A 14721-nucleotide genomic window follows, 5' to 3' on the forward strand; every position below is an offset into this window, starting at 1 on the left:
GCTCTAATATGTACGTATGTCTCGTAGTTTGGAAAAATATGAAGGATTATGTTGGATTTGTAGCTATACACGGACAGAAAAATGTGCGTCTCTTACATAAGATGAACACAAAACCTTTATACCCGAAGCGCGAGCTTCCGGTATTCCAACTTGTTTTAAATTCCAATTAATTCTTGTCAATGAAAAAAGTGTCCGAATAGCTGAGTGGTTAGAGCACTAGGGTGTTGTATGGAAGGTCGCGATTCAAATCTCACTGGCGACAGTGGAATTTGTATGGTGATTTGATGTCGGTTACCAGTCAACTTAGTTGTAAATGAATACCTGAGTCAAATCAGGGTAATAATCTCGGGCGAGCGCAATGCTGACCACATTGCTTCCTATAGGGAAATGTAATCCTGTAGTGTGTAGTTACGGCCTTGAATAAAGGGCTCTAACATACTTCAAGGCTCTGATCCAATAATAACAATAAACAAGTCGGGAACCGGAAGCTGGGCGCTTCAGGTATGAAAGGTTTTATTTAAGTGTTGAACTATCCCATTTGTACGTAGCCAGTTATGTATATGCATTTAGCACGTCTGACTACCAACTTTAGTACGATATTGATATTTAGTTGCAATAAACTTACACGGTGAAGTCAAGTCTGAGCTACTGTAACTCTGTTACTAATAGTATGATTTTCATCAAACTTGGGGATAATATGCCTATATTAAATTTTATACTACTACCAACTTTTATAACTCTGGGATAAACTTAAGGGGGGGGGGGGGGTTCTGCTCAATTTCCCCAAAAATATGGAAATATACTATTGTTAACTTGATTTGAACAGATATCAATATGGAGAGTATTTTGAAGTCTGGGCAACATCTAGATGCAGCTTCATGAATTTTTCCAGATTTTTCGGTTGAGTAATTTCTGAGAATGGGTCCGTTAAAGAAATCATCACTTTCCACCCCTCTCACTCCCCGCCTTTCTAACAAATCTCAAAACTAAGACCGGCTTCGAAAAGTACTGATTGAGACCTTTCATTTGATATCGCACATAAGTATATTCGGTGAAAAAAATTTTAATATCCCCCTTTTACATGTATGAGGACCCCCCTTAAATCTCGACGTAGGAGGATGTAAGCTAGTAACGGAACGGAAGAATGCTGCATACCGAGTAATGTTGCACTCTCAAAGAACGCGGGCACGCGCAGAGACTTATCACGAACTCCGTCGAGCGGAGAAGCGACTTTACAGACAGAAAAAGGAAGCCTGGGAGAACCAACAAGTCTGTGAACTAGAAAAGTACAGGGAGCAACCGCACCAGGCGCGCAAGTTTTACCAACAAGTCAGCAGGATGAAACCTTATACACCTCGATGCTCATCCTGCCGAGACAAAGAGGGAAATCTGATTTCCGACAGAATGGGAATATTAGAGCGATGGGTTGAGTACTTTGATGAGCTACTGAACAACCAGAACATCGGCGAGTTGGAGGTCCCGCCAACTGAAGACGACGGACAAACACTGCCACCACCAAGTTTAGGAGAAACAGTCCGTGCAATTCACCGGCTAAAAAATCATAAGTCGCCTGGAGCCGATTCCATCGGCCAAATTAGTTAAATATGGAGGCGACCAGTTACACCAAGTGGTTCATCAACTTGTGCTCAAGGTATGGGACAGCGAATCAATGCCTGACGATTGGCAACGAGTCATTATCTGTCTCATACATAAAAAGGGAGATATCACACAGTGCAGCAATTATAGAGGTATCACGTTGCTGAGTACTATCTATAAGATATTCTCCACTATCTTGCTAGGCCGGATAGCCCCATACGCCCAGAACATCATTGGCCCATACCAAAGAGGCTTCACTCCAGGCAAATCAACAACAGATCAGATTTTCTCTTTGCCGCAAGCGGTGGAAAAACTGTTGGAATATGGACAACAATTGTACCATCTGTTCATCGACTTTAAAGCCGCCTATGATAGCATAGCCAGGGTAAAACTGTACACGGCCATGAGAGAATTCGGTATCCCGACGAAATTAATAAGACTGACTAGGCTGACCCTGACCAATGTGCGAGGCCAGATAAGAGCAGCAAGATCACTCTCAAGACATTCGACATCAACAACGGTCTACGACAAGGGGATGCGCTATCATGCGTCCTCTTTAACCTGGCCCTCGAGAAGGTGATCCGTGATGCTGAGCTAAATGCAAGAGGTACGATCCTCTTGAAGTCCACCCAACTACTGGCCTATGCTGACGATATCGACATCATGGGAAGAACCACCCGAGATGTAACTGCCTTCATCCAGATCGAGCAGGCGGCGCAAGATCTTGGGCTGCACACCAATGAAGGCAAGACCAAATATGTGGTGGCAACGTCAGCACCGAAGACGAATCAACAAACAACATCAAACCGCACTGGTCAAACACAAACACGAAGAAGAATAAGGATAGGAGAATACAACTTTGAGACCGTTGACAATTTCTCCTATCTAGGGTCGAAAATCACAACCGATAACAACTACGATGATGAAATCCGCGCACGGTTGTTGCCAGCCAACAGAGCCTATTTCAGGTTACAAAGGCTGTTCCGTTCGAAACGTCTCACCATAGGGTCAAAGCTCTTACTGTACAAGACTATGGGTTCTTAGCAAGAAAGATTGTGAACTCTTGGCCGCGTTCGAGAGAAGAAGCCTCCGAAGAATTTTTGGCCCCCTACATGAGGATGGACGATTCCGTAGCCTACATAATGACGAAATCTATGAGCGATACCATGACCGTCCGGTTGTGGATAAAATCCGGCTGAATAGGTTACGGTGGGCGGGTCACTTAATCCGTATGGATGAGGATGATCCCACCCGGAAAGTCTATAAGGGCAATATCTATGGTAGAAAAAGAAGACGAAGCAGACCCTGCCTAAGATGGAGCGATTGCGTGGGTCAGGACGCCAGACAGCTTTTAGGGATATCGAATTGGTGGACCTCGGCGCAAAACCGGGATGTCTGGAGTTCCTTATTAAGGCAGGCCTAGACCGGATACCGGTTGTTGCGCCGTTGATGATGATGATGATAATTTTTAGTAATTGGCTGCAAAACTCCATCATGATATAGGCTATAATAAAACATGCTCTACCAAGTTCAGTAGATATTGCAAGACTACTAACAAAGATATAATACGTCAAATTTGTTGCTTCTTTGCAAATTCAAGACTATGAATGTCAATACTATACGAATGTGGATACTCTCACATAATATCATATATGCATATATTACGTGCTACGTACTAAGAAATATGCAAAACCTTCCATACCTGAAGCGTCCAGCTTCCGGTTTCCCGACTTGTTTGAGATATTTGTAGTGAAAAGAATTTTCTGCAATTCCATTGAATTCGGATATTTTATTATCCATATTGGCAACAACTTTCGAGAATTTTTTTTTTTGAAGTTGAGCCAAAAATCAAAGAGTTTGGTGACAATAATCCGATGAAGGTCGAAACTGCAGGGCATATAGTGACTTCAATCCACCAACCAAGAAGGTTTTTATTTACATCATTAACTTATTTTCTAAAAAAATGAACCGCAATACCGCAAAAAATAGTCAAAATTAAAAATTTTGCAGGTATTTAAAAAAAATATTTCAATTTTCACAATTTTTTCATTGATGATGTAAAAAAAAGTACTTTGTTATGATATTATCCCAAATGTTGGTACATATTCTTCGTCATTTTGTAAGTAACCACACTTCCAAATTTCAAAATGGCTAATTCATTACTTTTTAAGCTGGAATTGTCGCTAATGTGGAAAACGTCATTTTGAGAAAAACGCGTTTGAAAAAAAATTATTTGAAAAATCTCCTTGCGGATATGAAGACATTTATCACTTTTAACCCTTTAACTGGAGGCCGCATTTTTACTATAATATTTGTGTTTTTTAAGTTACGCGCACGCTCCTCTAAGTAATCTCATTAGTCGTTGCTAGAAACAGAAATACAGATGGCTTGGGGTCAAATGGACCCACGATACCAGTTATGCACATTTTTTTTAATTTGAACTTATGAACATTATTTTTGTTTTTTTTTGTTTTTATTAATTTGAAATAAAACTGTCATGAAACCTAAATGTCCACGCAGTATATGTATTTCTGCAAGATAAGTTTGATTTCAAGGGGCGATAATGTCATCGATGGAAGGGGATTATGTGACGACGAACTTATTAGTAATAGAGAAGAAATGGAGAATGTTAATTACTCGGAACGTGCTGTATTATCGATGGGGATAGCATTTACACTACAATTAGCTCTAGAGAAAAGAAAAATAACACGTGCAGACAGTTTAAGGTATTTTTAAGACAACAATTGATGCAAATGTTTAGGTTTTGAAAAGGTATCTAATTTTTGTTCACGAAAAACGTATTTCAAAAAAAAGAATAGAAAATTTTTAGAGCATAAGAAGCATTCCGAAACCTTGACAGCAGTAAAAATCTAAGTGTGGGGGCCATGAAAAATCTGAACACCAAAGATGTGTGACGGAAAAAAGACCAAAAACAACCTCAAGAATGTTCAAAATGTTGCAAATATATTTACAAAAGCTTTTTAATAAAGACGATAATGTCTTCTAATTGTCAAATTTAAGAAGAATATTCTAAGGAACTCGCGAAAACAAAGCTAATATTTTGAAGTTAAGTTTAGTTTATCACTTTTGTGGAAAACAAAACCTTATTGAAATCGATTCACTGTCGGTCTGTCTGCCACGCCCACTTTTCTCCGAAATGGCTACACCATAAATTTAGGTTGGGTTGACATACATGCAAAGGGAGATGCAAAAATCACCCAATATATCTTGTGCAATTGATACTTTTACAAGCAGCTTTTAGTTTTGACGTAAATTGCAAAATGCGCGAACAATGACTAAAATCTCAACATTCAAATGAGACAGTACCCTTTTTCGAAAACTGCCCAACACAAAAATTTGAGAAAATTCAGACTTTTAGAAGTTGACCGGAAAACCCCGTGAAGTTAGGGGACAGTATTGCACGCAATACTGCGAAATTTCGTGAGAATCTGGCTATGAGTTTCAAAGCTACAGCAGATCCAAATTACCAATTTCGCGAGAATTTTCTGCTTCTTTAGCCACGCAAATAACATGCTGACGTCGTAGTTAACGGAAATTATTGGCACTCGAGTGAAATATTAAAGTACCGTATATGAAGAAGCTAATTCTCCCCAGCCCTTTTACTATTGTGTGTGCCGCTAGTATGAAGCGTATGGAATTAACCACAATGAATAGAGTCCTTTGCAAAGTTCAGAACCTAATTAAACAAAAAATGTTTGCTTTTGTTTTTTTTTTCGTTATTTTTTTATATTTTTCAACTATCTGAATTAGACACTTACAAAAGTTGGGATAACGGAAGTTAAGCGCTTTAAAGGTTTTGTGTTCATCTTATGTGAAAAACCCGCTTCCATTTAATACCCCATATAACCATGTTTTGGGAAAAGAAAATTTACACCCTCCTTTCGCATGAGCCTCCTTAAAATTCAATATAAAATGACACCATGTAAAGTGACACATAGACCACATGTTCTCACCAAATTTCGTAACAATCAGTCCAGGGGTTTCTGAGTAAATCGGGTGTGACAGACGGATAGACGGAAAGAGGAGAGATGGACAGCCCGACAGACAGACATTGAACCGATTTTAATAACGCTATGTGATCACACAAAATCGTAAAAAGATACTCAAAATCGAAGAGTGTAAGTAGTAAGTAGATATGTGTTGAAAAGTCTATGAAAAAGTTAACAAAAACAAGTCGGGAAACCGGAAGTTAGACCATTCAAGTATAAAAGGCTTTATATTTCCCTATGTGAGAAAGATAGTTTTCAATTCAACTGCTCTCTATTTTTTAAAAAGCCATTTACACAAGCAATTTGATTTGGAAAGCACTGTATTGATACCAATTAACCTAATACGTTTCACACTAGGAATTCAATATTATTAGCAAATGTGAAGAGGTTAACCTACAAAAATACAAATAAGTCGGGATACCGAAAGCTGGGCGCTTCGGGTAAAAGGTTTTGTGTTTAACTTATGTGAGGAACTCCCTGTGCATGGTTTTCCATTCGTACATAGCGAAAAATGCAAAGTATTCCTTCATTAACAAATTATATAATATATAATTAAAAACTTCTAGGTATTCACATCAAAGACATCAACATTATACTTCTTCTTTTTCTTCAGCCTTTGTTCCGTCCACAAGCGGGGTCGGCTCGTCATGATCGGCTTCGCCATTTGGCTCTATCGAATACCTGATCTGGGTGCAATCTCGAGGCTTTCAAATCCCCATCCAGCGTATCAAGCCACCGTTGCTTAGGTCTGCCTTTTGGTCGTTTACCATCGACTTCGATGTTCAGACCAATCTTTGCAAGTGAATTCTCGTTTGCACGAATTGCGTGACCATACCATCGAAGACGCCTCTCTCGCAACTTTTCCACAATCGGTGCAACCCCATAACGATCGCGGATATCCTCATTTCGGATGTGATCTAAACGTGTGACGCCACTAGCCCAACGTAGCATCTTCGTCTCCATTACCGCGAGACGCCGTTCATTGTCTTTTATGGTCGGCCAACACTCAGAACCATAGAGAGCGACTGGACGGACGACATTGCGGTAAATTTTAGATTTGAGACGTTCGTTGATACGTCGATCACAAAGGACACCAGTTGTGGAACGCCACTTCATCCAGGTTGCGTTAATGCGTGAAGCAATTTCATAACGCAGCTCTCCATTGGCTGATAGCGTTGACCCGAGGTATTTATATCGCTCAGTTCTGGGCAGATCACTGCCGCTGACAGTGTTTGTGCCTGTTTCATGGGGATCGGTCGTCAACATTGTACTAATCGTAAACAAACAAACGCTGCCGATTCAATTGATCTAACGCATCTTCACGCATTTCCATTTTACTCTGCGCACAAAAGCATGCATATATGTACTTAAAGTACATACGATTTGTACTGACGTACACATGTCTATCTTATTGGACGCTACCCGCAAACTTTATTAGCATATACAATATGCATACACATGTCTGGCTTGAGCAATTCATACTAATATACAAATAACTAAGAAAAGCTAAAAAAGGAAAACTAAAATATCCCCGGCTCAAAGAAGACTAATTCATATGATGATGACGTCATCATATATATCCTAGGCGTTACTATTATAAATTCACGTGAAATGCACAACTTTGACCATCTATAACTTCGTTAATAATAGCTGGACTTCATTCAAATTTAGCAAGGTTATTTGGTTATTGGTTATTTGTAAGATAAACTTTTCGGGTAAATTTTCAAGATATAGTAATATGTATTATTAACTTTATTTGAGCAGATATCGGAATGGGATATATTATATGCACCATTGTGAATTCTTTCAGATTTTTCAGTTGGATATGTTCTGACAACGAGAACTGCTGCACTTTTTGGGGTATACATTTTGAGTCTTTCACTTCTCTATGTTTCACCCAATATCAGAAATAAGATCAGCTTCGAAATAATTGAGCCGTTTCATTTAATATCTCACATTACTATATCCGGTGAAAAAATTTTTACATCCAGCCTTTACATGTATTGGGGGTCCCCTTAAACTCTACTTAAATTTATATATGGGATTTCATAGTTCCGATCTGTCCAAATTTCGTTCGGATCGGTTTAGCCGTTTTGGTGAAAAATGCGTGTGACAGACAGGCAGACAGTGAATCAACCTTAAAAAGGGGTTATTTTTTTTAAATCTGCCCCACAATTTTTATATATAATATTATTTATTTGTTTTTACTTTTTCAGTTGGGGTTATTTTGGACCCACGACACTAATTACGTAGCTAAAAATATTGACATCAGTTAAGGGGTAATTATAAGCAAACTACAGTTGCAATAAATACAAATGCACTCCTAAGAGGGATGACACCAAGCATTTAAAAATACTGTACTTATATAATGTTACGAGATTTCGTAATGACATAGGGCGACTACTTTCTGGGCGGTAGACTCTGAGCATATACCCAAGATGATCACTCGATTCTACGCTCATAAAATTTAAGGGACTGTGGCGCAGCAGGGTTAACAGCATTCGAAATTTATTTCGAATGTTGTTAATGCGAGCGGATAGATGACGCCGCCGGCACTCTCCGTGGCTTATTCGAACTCGCCACGAGAGGGGAAAACCAGCGGTGAAAAAAGTTCCGTTGATTGGCGGCGGATTGGCGGTCTCTTCTGCTCCAACTGTCATAGAAAGTGCACGCTGTTTTGACTAGTGAATAAAAATAAGTATAATAGTAAAGCTTGAGTTTCCATGTTTGGATTTTTTTCGTGCTTTCCTAGTGGTAGAGTTTGTGCGTAGATAGTATCGATATGCATAAATCATTTTAACCAAGCATTTACAAGTATATGCGAGTGCGATAGTGTCGTTCTGGGTGATCTGCAAATCGTTCAAAGCAAAGCCCCATTAGAGTTGATTTCGACAATTTGTACTTCCGCATTACTCATCGTTGAACCCTTGAAACTCTTAGAAGGAAGTTGACCAAATTGTTATTTACGATTGTGAAAATGGGACTCAGTTGTGAACAGCGAATTCAAAGAAATACGATGTTGACTTGATACATTTCACGCACGGCAACAACACAGCAATTCATAGTCAGACAAAAGTGCAACTGGAGTGAATTATTTGGCTTGTATCGAAATCACAGCCGCGGGTGTTCCATGCAGATAGACCAGCTAGTGTTCGTGCAACGTTGTAACAAGCAATTCCCCGTGTAAATGCGGCAGTCGTAATTCCATTGTCAATTAGAGAAATCACAGTTTGATTAAAGGACCAGGAATATCCTTATGAAATTTCTGCAGTGTATTCTGGGATAGCTAAACAAACGATCTGTGCAATAAAAAAGGTTGTTGGGAAAACCTCCTGATGTGGATTCTCTCCATAGGAGTGGTATGTATTTGGATACAGATTACTTCCTTGGATGCTTTTCTTTTTCTTCACGAAGAACAGCATAGAATGCTAAAATATAGATATGCGACACCAAAAGGACATATACCTATGTTCATTTAACTCTTTTCTACCCTATTTTCCCAAAGTAAAATATACCTGAAAAATACATTTATTAAACGCAGAAAAATGCAAAGAATCTTCCGAAAAGCAATTACAAACACACAAACAAGGAGTTCCAGAAAAAAGTACTTAATTCTTCTATACGTAAACACAATAATACTATCAAACTCCTGCCTTCAGTTATGTGTTTTCAGTTTATAGCAAGCCTGCGATACTAAAAATAGTCAAGATCATTTGCTTGAACTTGCAGGGTGTTATATATATACTTGATAGGCAATATTCTTTTTATCTGGCTATTTATACCTTTAACACATATACAGTAAACATACATACGAGTATTTATGATTCTGATTATCAAGTGGTAATGAATTAGTAGGTGTGTTTTTCGATGTTAATATCGTAGACAATTGCTGAACAGTTTGATTTACTAGAAGATGCTCAATCTGCTTATATGTCATTGGTGAGAAATGTCGGTAATATGCATATATTACTTGAGAAAATGGAAAATTTATAACATCAAAAAATATTCTTCTATGGATTATCTATTAGGACTCACCACCACGGTTTTCGTTTTCTTCTGGTTTAATTTGAATAGGACGGTTCATCTGAAATGGAAACAAAAGCGCTAGATTTCATCAAATGTTTCAAATATTATATGTTGACAGATTAAAAACATACAAATGAATTACGAATATTATGAATAATATTTGGGTAAAAAACTTGAATATTATTTAAATCATACTCTCACAAATAATGGTATTAATTAGAATTGCATGATTGAGGTTTACGTTCAAATGAATGTGCAAGAATGTGCTTTCCTACCTAAGGTATTTTTATTATCTGCTTCCAACATTCTTTGCCACGTTTCCCGACAGCGTTTACTTCAATCCTCAATTATTAAAGTTGAAACAGTTGGGAGCAATAAAATCGGACAGTGTCTTTGTCTTCAGGCATCAATATTTGTTTTATTGTACTTTGTACTACTTACTTTGTATGTATTTCTAAAGTGTGCATGGCAGATTTTTAAAGAGATCTATGGGGTATTCTGCTCCGCAGACAGCAAGCCAGGCACGAAAATTGCCCGCCAACTAGCCGCTATGTTTCATTCCATCCGATCCCGAGTCCAGCATTCTTCGCATTTACCTTCCTAAAGACGATCTCCTGACCAAATGTTTAGATGGAAATACACAAAACGCCAACGAATCTTTTAACACTACGGTGTGACGAATGAACCCAGAGCACTTGAATTCTGTTAAGGACATTTTTAATATAGCCGCCTACATTGCTGTCAGACTATTTAATGGACCCTTCTTCTTTCTCTTCAGCCTTTGTCCCGTCGTCGGCTCGTCGTGATCCGTTTTGCCACTTTATTTTACCAAATATCTGATCTGGATGCAATCGCGAGGATCCCCATCCAGGGTATCAAGCCACCGTTGTTTCGGCTGGCCTTTTGGTCGTTTACAATCGACTTCGATGTTCAGACCAATCTTGGCGAATGAACTTTCGTTAGTGCGAATTACGTGACCATCGAAGACCCCTTTCTCGCAGTTTTTCACGAACGGTGCAACTCCATATCGATCGCGGATATCCTCATTTCGGATGTGATGAAAACGTATCACGCCACTAGTCCAACGCAACATATTCGTTATAGTCGACCAACACTCAAAACCATAGGGAGCGTCACAAAGCGATCACAAAGAACAAAAGTTGTAGAACGCTACTTCTTCCGGGTTGCGTTAATGCGTGAAGCAATTTCATAGCGTAGTTCTCCGTTAGCTGATAGCGTTGATCCGAGGTATTTAAATCTGGGCAGGGCACTGCCGCAGACAGGGGATTTTGCCTGTTTCATGGGGATCGGTCGTCAGAAGTTCAGTTTTATTCACATTCAATCCGAGACCGTGTTGCATGAGGCGATCATTCTATTTTTGAACAAGTTGCTCGAGATCAATTTTTGCTATTAGATGCTAGGAACACACCATCTGCATAAAGCAGTGTATAGGGCGCAGGACGTTGGATATCCCGTGTGACGGTGCCAACAACAGGAACAAAAAGGAATGATGAGAGGGCGCTTCCTTGATGCACACCAACAGAGACACCAAGGAGTAGAGCAATTGAACCCAGCACACGAGTTCTTCTCGTACTAAGTGTTGTCGTGAAGCATACCAGATGAGTTCGTGTGGCACACGGTCACGCTTTCTCCAGATCCAGAAATGCGATGTAAAGAGGTCGATTTTTCTCACGGTGTTCCTCCACGAGCAACCGCGCATCGTGTATTGCGTCAGTGATTCCACAGTTCTTGACAGATCCGGCTTCATTCACGTCTATTTCAATGATTTCGCGAATACGGTTGCCGAGAATGCGTTTAAAAATCTTTTAGTCTGTGAAAGTAATCGGATCGGACGGTAATTTGAATACTCTGCTGGACTACCTTTCTTTTTCCATATTGGAACAGTGGTACTTTCTTGCCAGTCAGATGGTGTTCTTCCTTCGTGAATAACCCGATTAACGAATTCACTGAGCCACAGTGTTGTTCAGATGCGATGTCGTCAGGTCCTGTGGCTTTCCCCGACTTCATTCGTTTTATCGACTTCAGTTGTGCTGACTGGTGGAATTGCTCCAAATGTCGGCGATAATTGTGGAAGTGAAGGATGAGTAAATTCCTCAGTTGAAATCTGCTCGAGATATTCTCGCCATCTATCCGTCGCGGTACGATGGTTGGTAAGCAAAGTACCGTTCTTCTCATTAAGTCAACAGAAGTGTTCGATATCCAGTGTGTGTTCGTTTCGGCTTTTGGCAAGTCGATGCAGATCTCTCTCGCCATCCCGGGTGTCCAAGTTGTTGTAGTGGACCGTTCGCTTGACAGCGATCGCTTCCTTTGCTTCACGGTTGCCATTCTTATAAATTCACCAATTGGCGAGCGTTTTATCGTCGAGAAATTTGTGGTAGAGGGGTTTCTTTTCACAGACCTTCATTTCAACATCGTCATCCCAAAGCCAAATATCTCGGTTGATTTACCGCTTACTCGGCTTGGTGAACCCGAAGATTGCAGTGGTCACTTTGTGGATCGCGCCTTCCATTTGGTTCCACGATTCTTCCACATTCATAATGATTGGTCATCGTGTAAATAAGATAATTTTTTTTTCTTCTCGCCAAATCGCCACAATTTAATGCGCGGCGGGCCAGTGCGCTCTTCACGATGGTTTATCGGTGGCTTAATTCGCAGGGCGGCAATCAACGGTCGATATTGTGGTGCGATGGTCTCTTAGGGAACGGCTTTGCAATCGGTGACGGTGGTGAAACGTTGGCATCTTATGAGAATATAGTAGATTTGCATTCCTGTTCCTACTATAAAATGTAGGAATATGAGACAATCGTTTGATGAACCATGTATTCATAAGTACAAGGTCATGCGTGTCCACAAAATCGATTATACACTCGCCACCCTCATTGCGCGCTCCAAACCCCTTTCCTCCATGGCATCCGTTACCGTCTGCCTTTTCACCCACATGATCATTAAGGTCGCCGGCAATGATGATATAGCCGTCAGCAAGCACGTGATAAATCTTTTCATCGAGAAGTTGCCAGAAAGCATTTTTCTCGGCATCTGTGGTGCGTACGCGGTGAAGAAGTGAATAGTGCGATCAGCTGCTATAATGGTGAGCTTCGTCAGTCGATCATCAAATCGTTCCGCTTCTTTAATGGGATCACGGAAACCCTCCGAGATGGCAATTCCAACACTGTATTGAGTGGCAAGTAAAGAAGTTTATAGCAATTTTTACCGCGTTCGCGTTCAGTATTGAAGCTTTTCACACCAGACCATCGGGTTTCTTGCAGTGCGCAAGTTGCGAGTCTTTCCAGTTAAGGTGCCAACATTTACCATGCACGCACGTATTTGCTTTGTTCGGACTCACTTACTTACGTCTTAACGTCGTCCATGCGTCAAGAACCATTGTCCATTTCTCGACAGGATCCCCATCTTGCCGCGTCGACTGAGATGGACGCCCTAGCATTTTTCCGAGGCTTGTTATTCGATCCGACCATCTCGCTTCTAACGACATTGGATGCATTTTCTAGGTCGGCCTGCCGCGGGACCTGTCACCAATGGAGCATACGGGGAATATTGATTAATCTAGGAACCTGGTGGAGCTGATTAACATCACATTTCTGTAACGGCGTTTTCTAGAAACCATTCTTTTTGAATTGGCGAGTAAGATTACTAAAAAACTATTGAACGGGTTTGCTCCAAATAGCATTCATTTTAAAAGGTGGAAAAAACCACTCTATATCAACTAGGATCTTTTAAAACTAAACATTTCTAGACCATTTTTAACGCACAAATAATTGAAAATTTGTCGTGAGAATTCAAATCTTTTAGGCTGGCTTTTATAGTTAATTTTTAAATTTCGCAAAGATCCTAGTTCATCGACGACAAAAAACCCTTTTGATCAAGAAAAATTTGATTTTATGATTTTACTTGAAAATTACAGCCGAGATGGTGCACGCCAATTAAGACATCTGCGGCGGCAGGCGCGTACTTCACGCGGAATAATTTTTTAGTTTCAATTTTCAATGTTAAAAAAAGTATTTTCTTTGTACTTTTAAACATCACACTAAATATACAGCGCTGATTAATTACCACACCTTTAATATGCTGTATTTATTGCAAATATAATATTTTTTTTTTGTTATGTAATATAGAAGTCACATATCATATTTAAGCAATGTAACCACTCAAAAATTTCTCATTTCTGGTTTTCATTTGTTTGACAAAAGGTCAAAAGGTAATAGCTGCATGGGCACCTGTCATCTTAATTAGCACACCCTGTTGATTATGAACATTTTGGCGAGTGTGAAAGTTTTAAAGTTCTACGGTGGATGGAAGGTGAATGATGTGGAACATCTATAAGTGGAAAAATATTAAAAAAGTTGGTAAAAAGTGAAAACGCGATTAAACACAACTAGGAAAAGAAAAGTTTTTTCCAATTGAAGGCGTTGTTGACCACCACAGAAACCGAATACTCTCTAGTTATTCGACAATCATTGTACGACTCTTTGTGCAACAAGGGTTCATGAGTGAGGCCATTTCCACTGACTGGCCACTGCAACCACTGTGCAACATTTTTGAGCCGTCATCGAGTAGGGGTGAAAGCAGATCCCGAAGAATGTATGCGAAAAATTTATGGTCTCTATATAACGATGGTGTTTTGTGGTAATTTCACAAAAAGGACATCCAATCAAATATCAAGTAAGTAAACAATTTACATTTCCATTTATTTCCCTGATTTTTTAAATTTATGAAATATTTTCCTCTTTTTCTTTCAGGTGTATTGAGAGCTTGATGCAGCTTTATTTTTATTGAGAATATTTTGAAGCATATATTCCCTGAATTAAAAGTAATTTTATTTTCTAAAATGAAGTCTGAGTATCAACCAGAAATGTGCAAATTTTCAACAAAATCAATAAATATTTGCTATATGTATTATATTTATTCTGTTTTGTACGTCTTTATGCGCACGTACCAGGGTGTGCTAATTAACGTACCACCCCTGTATATTAAAGTGATTTGTTATGCTCTGTTTTCATTTTCCCAAAAACAGATGTCAAATGTACTTTATCGGGTTCTAAAGGGACCTCCC

At 39.5% G+C, this 14721-nt stretch overlaps 1 protein-coding gene and 1 long non-coding RNA gene across 17 annotated transcripts in view; one reads left to right on the forward strand and one right to left on the reverse strand.

Annotated features, from left to right (window-relative positions):
- LOC119648834 (CUGBP Elav-like family member 4) overlaps positions 1–14721 on the reverse strand; it is a 666752-nt gene that overhangs the window by 583191 nt on the left and 68840 nt on the right. For 13 of the 16 annotated variants that reach the window (XR_005249062.1, XM_038050698.1, XM_038050699.1 and 10 more), the window contains one exon: positions 9642–9690. Coding sequence is in view for 3 of the 16 variants with exons in the window: in XM_038050706.1 (XP_037906634.1) it covers positions 9642–9690 (49 nt within the window). In the remaining 13 variants the exon portion in view is untranslated. Of the gene's footprint in view, positions 1–9418; positions 10030–14721 lie in introns of those variants that run through there. The other 3 variants (XM_038050701.1, XM_038050700.1, XM_038050697.1) reach the window with 3 other exon arrangements.
- Positions 7443–14564, forward strand: LOC119648836. The gene is made up of 3 exons (XR_005249063.1): positions 7443–8965; positions 13859–14330; positions 14408–14564. It is a non-coding gene; the product is annotated as an uncharacterized LOC119648836 (long non-coding RNA).

The sequence above is a fragment of the Hermetia illucens genome, chromosome 2, assembly GCF_905115235.1.
Source record: "Hermetia illucens chromosome 2, iHerIll2.2.curated.20191125, whole genome shotgun sequence".
NCBI lineage: Eukaryota > Metazoa > Arthropoda > Insecta > Diptera > Stratiomyidae > Hermetia > Hermetia illucens.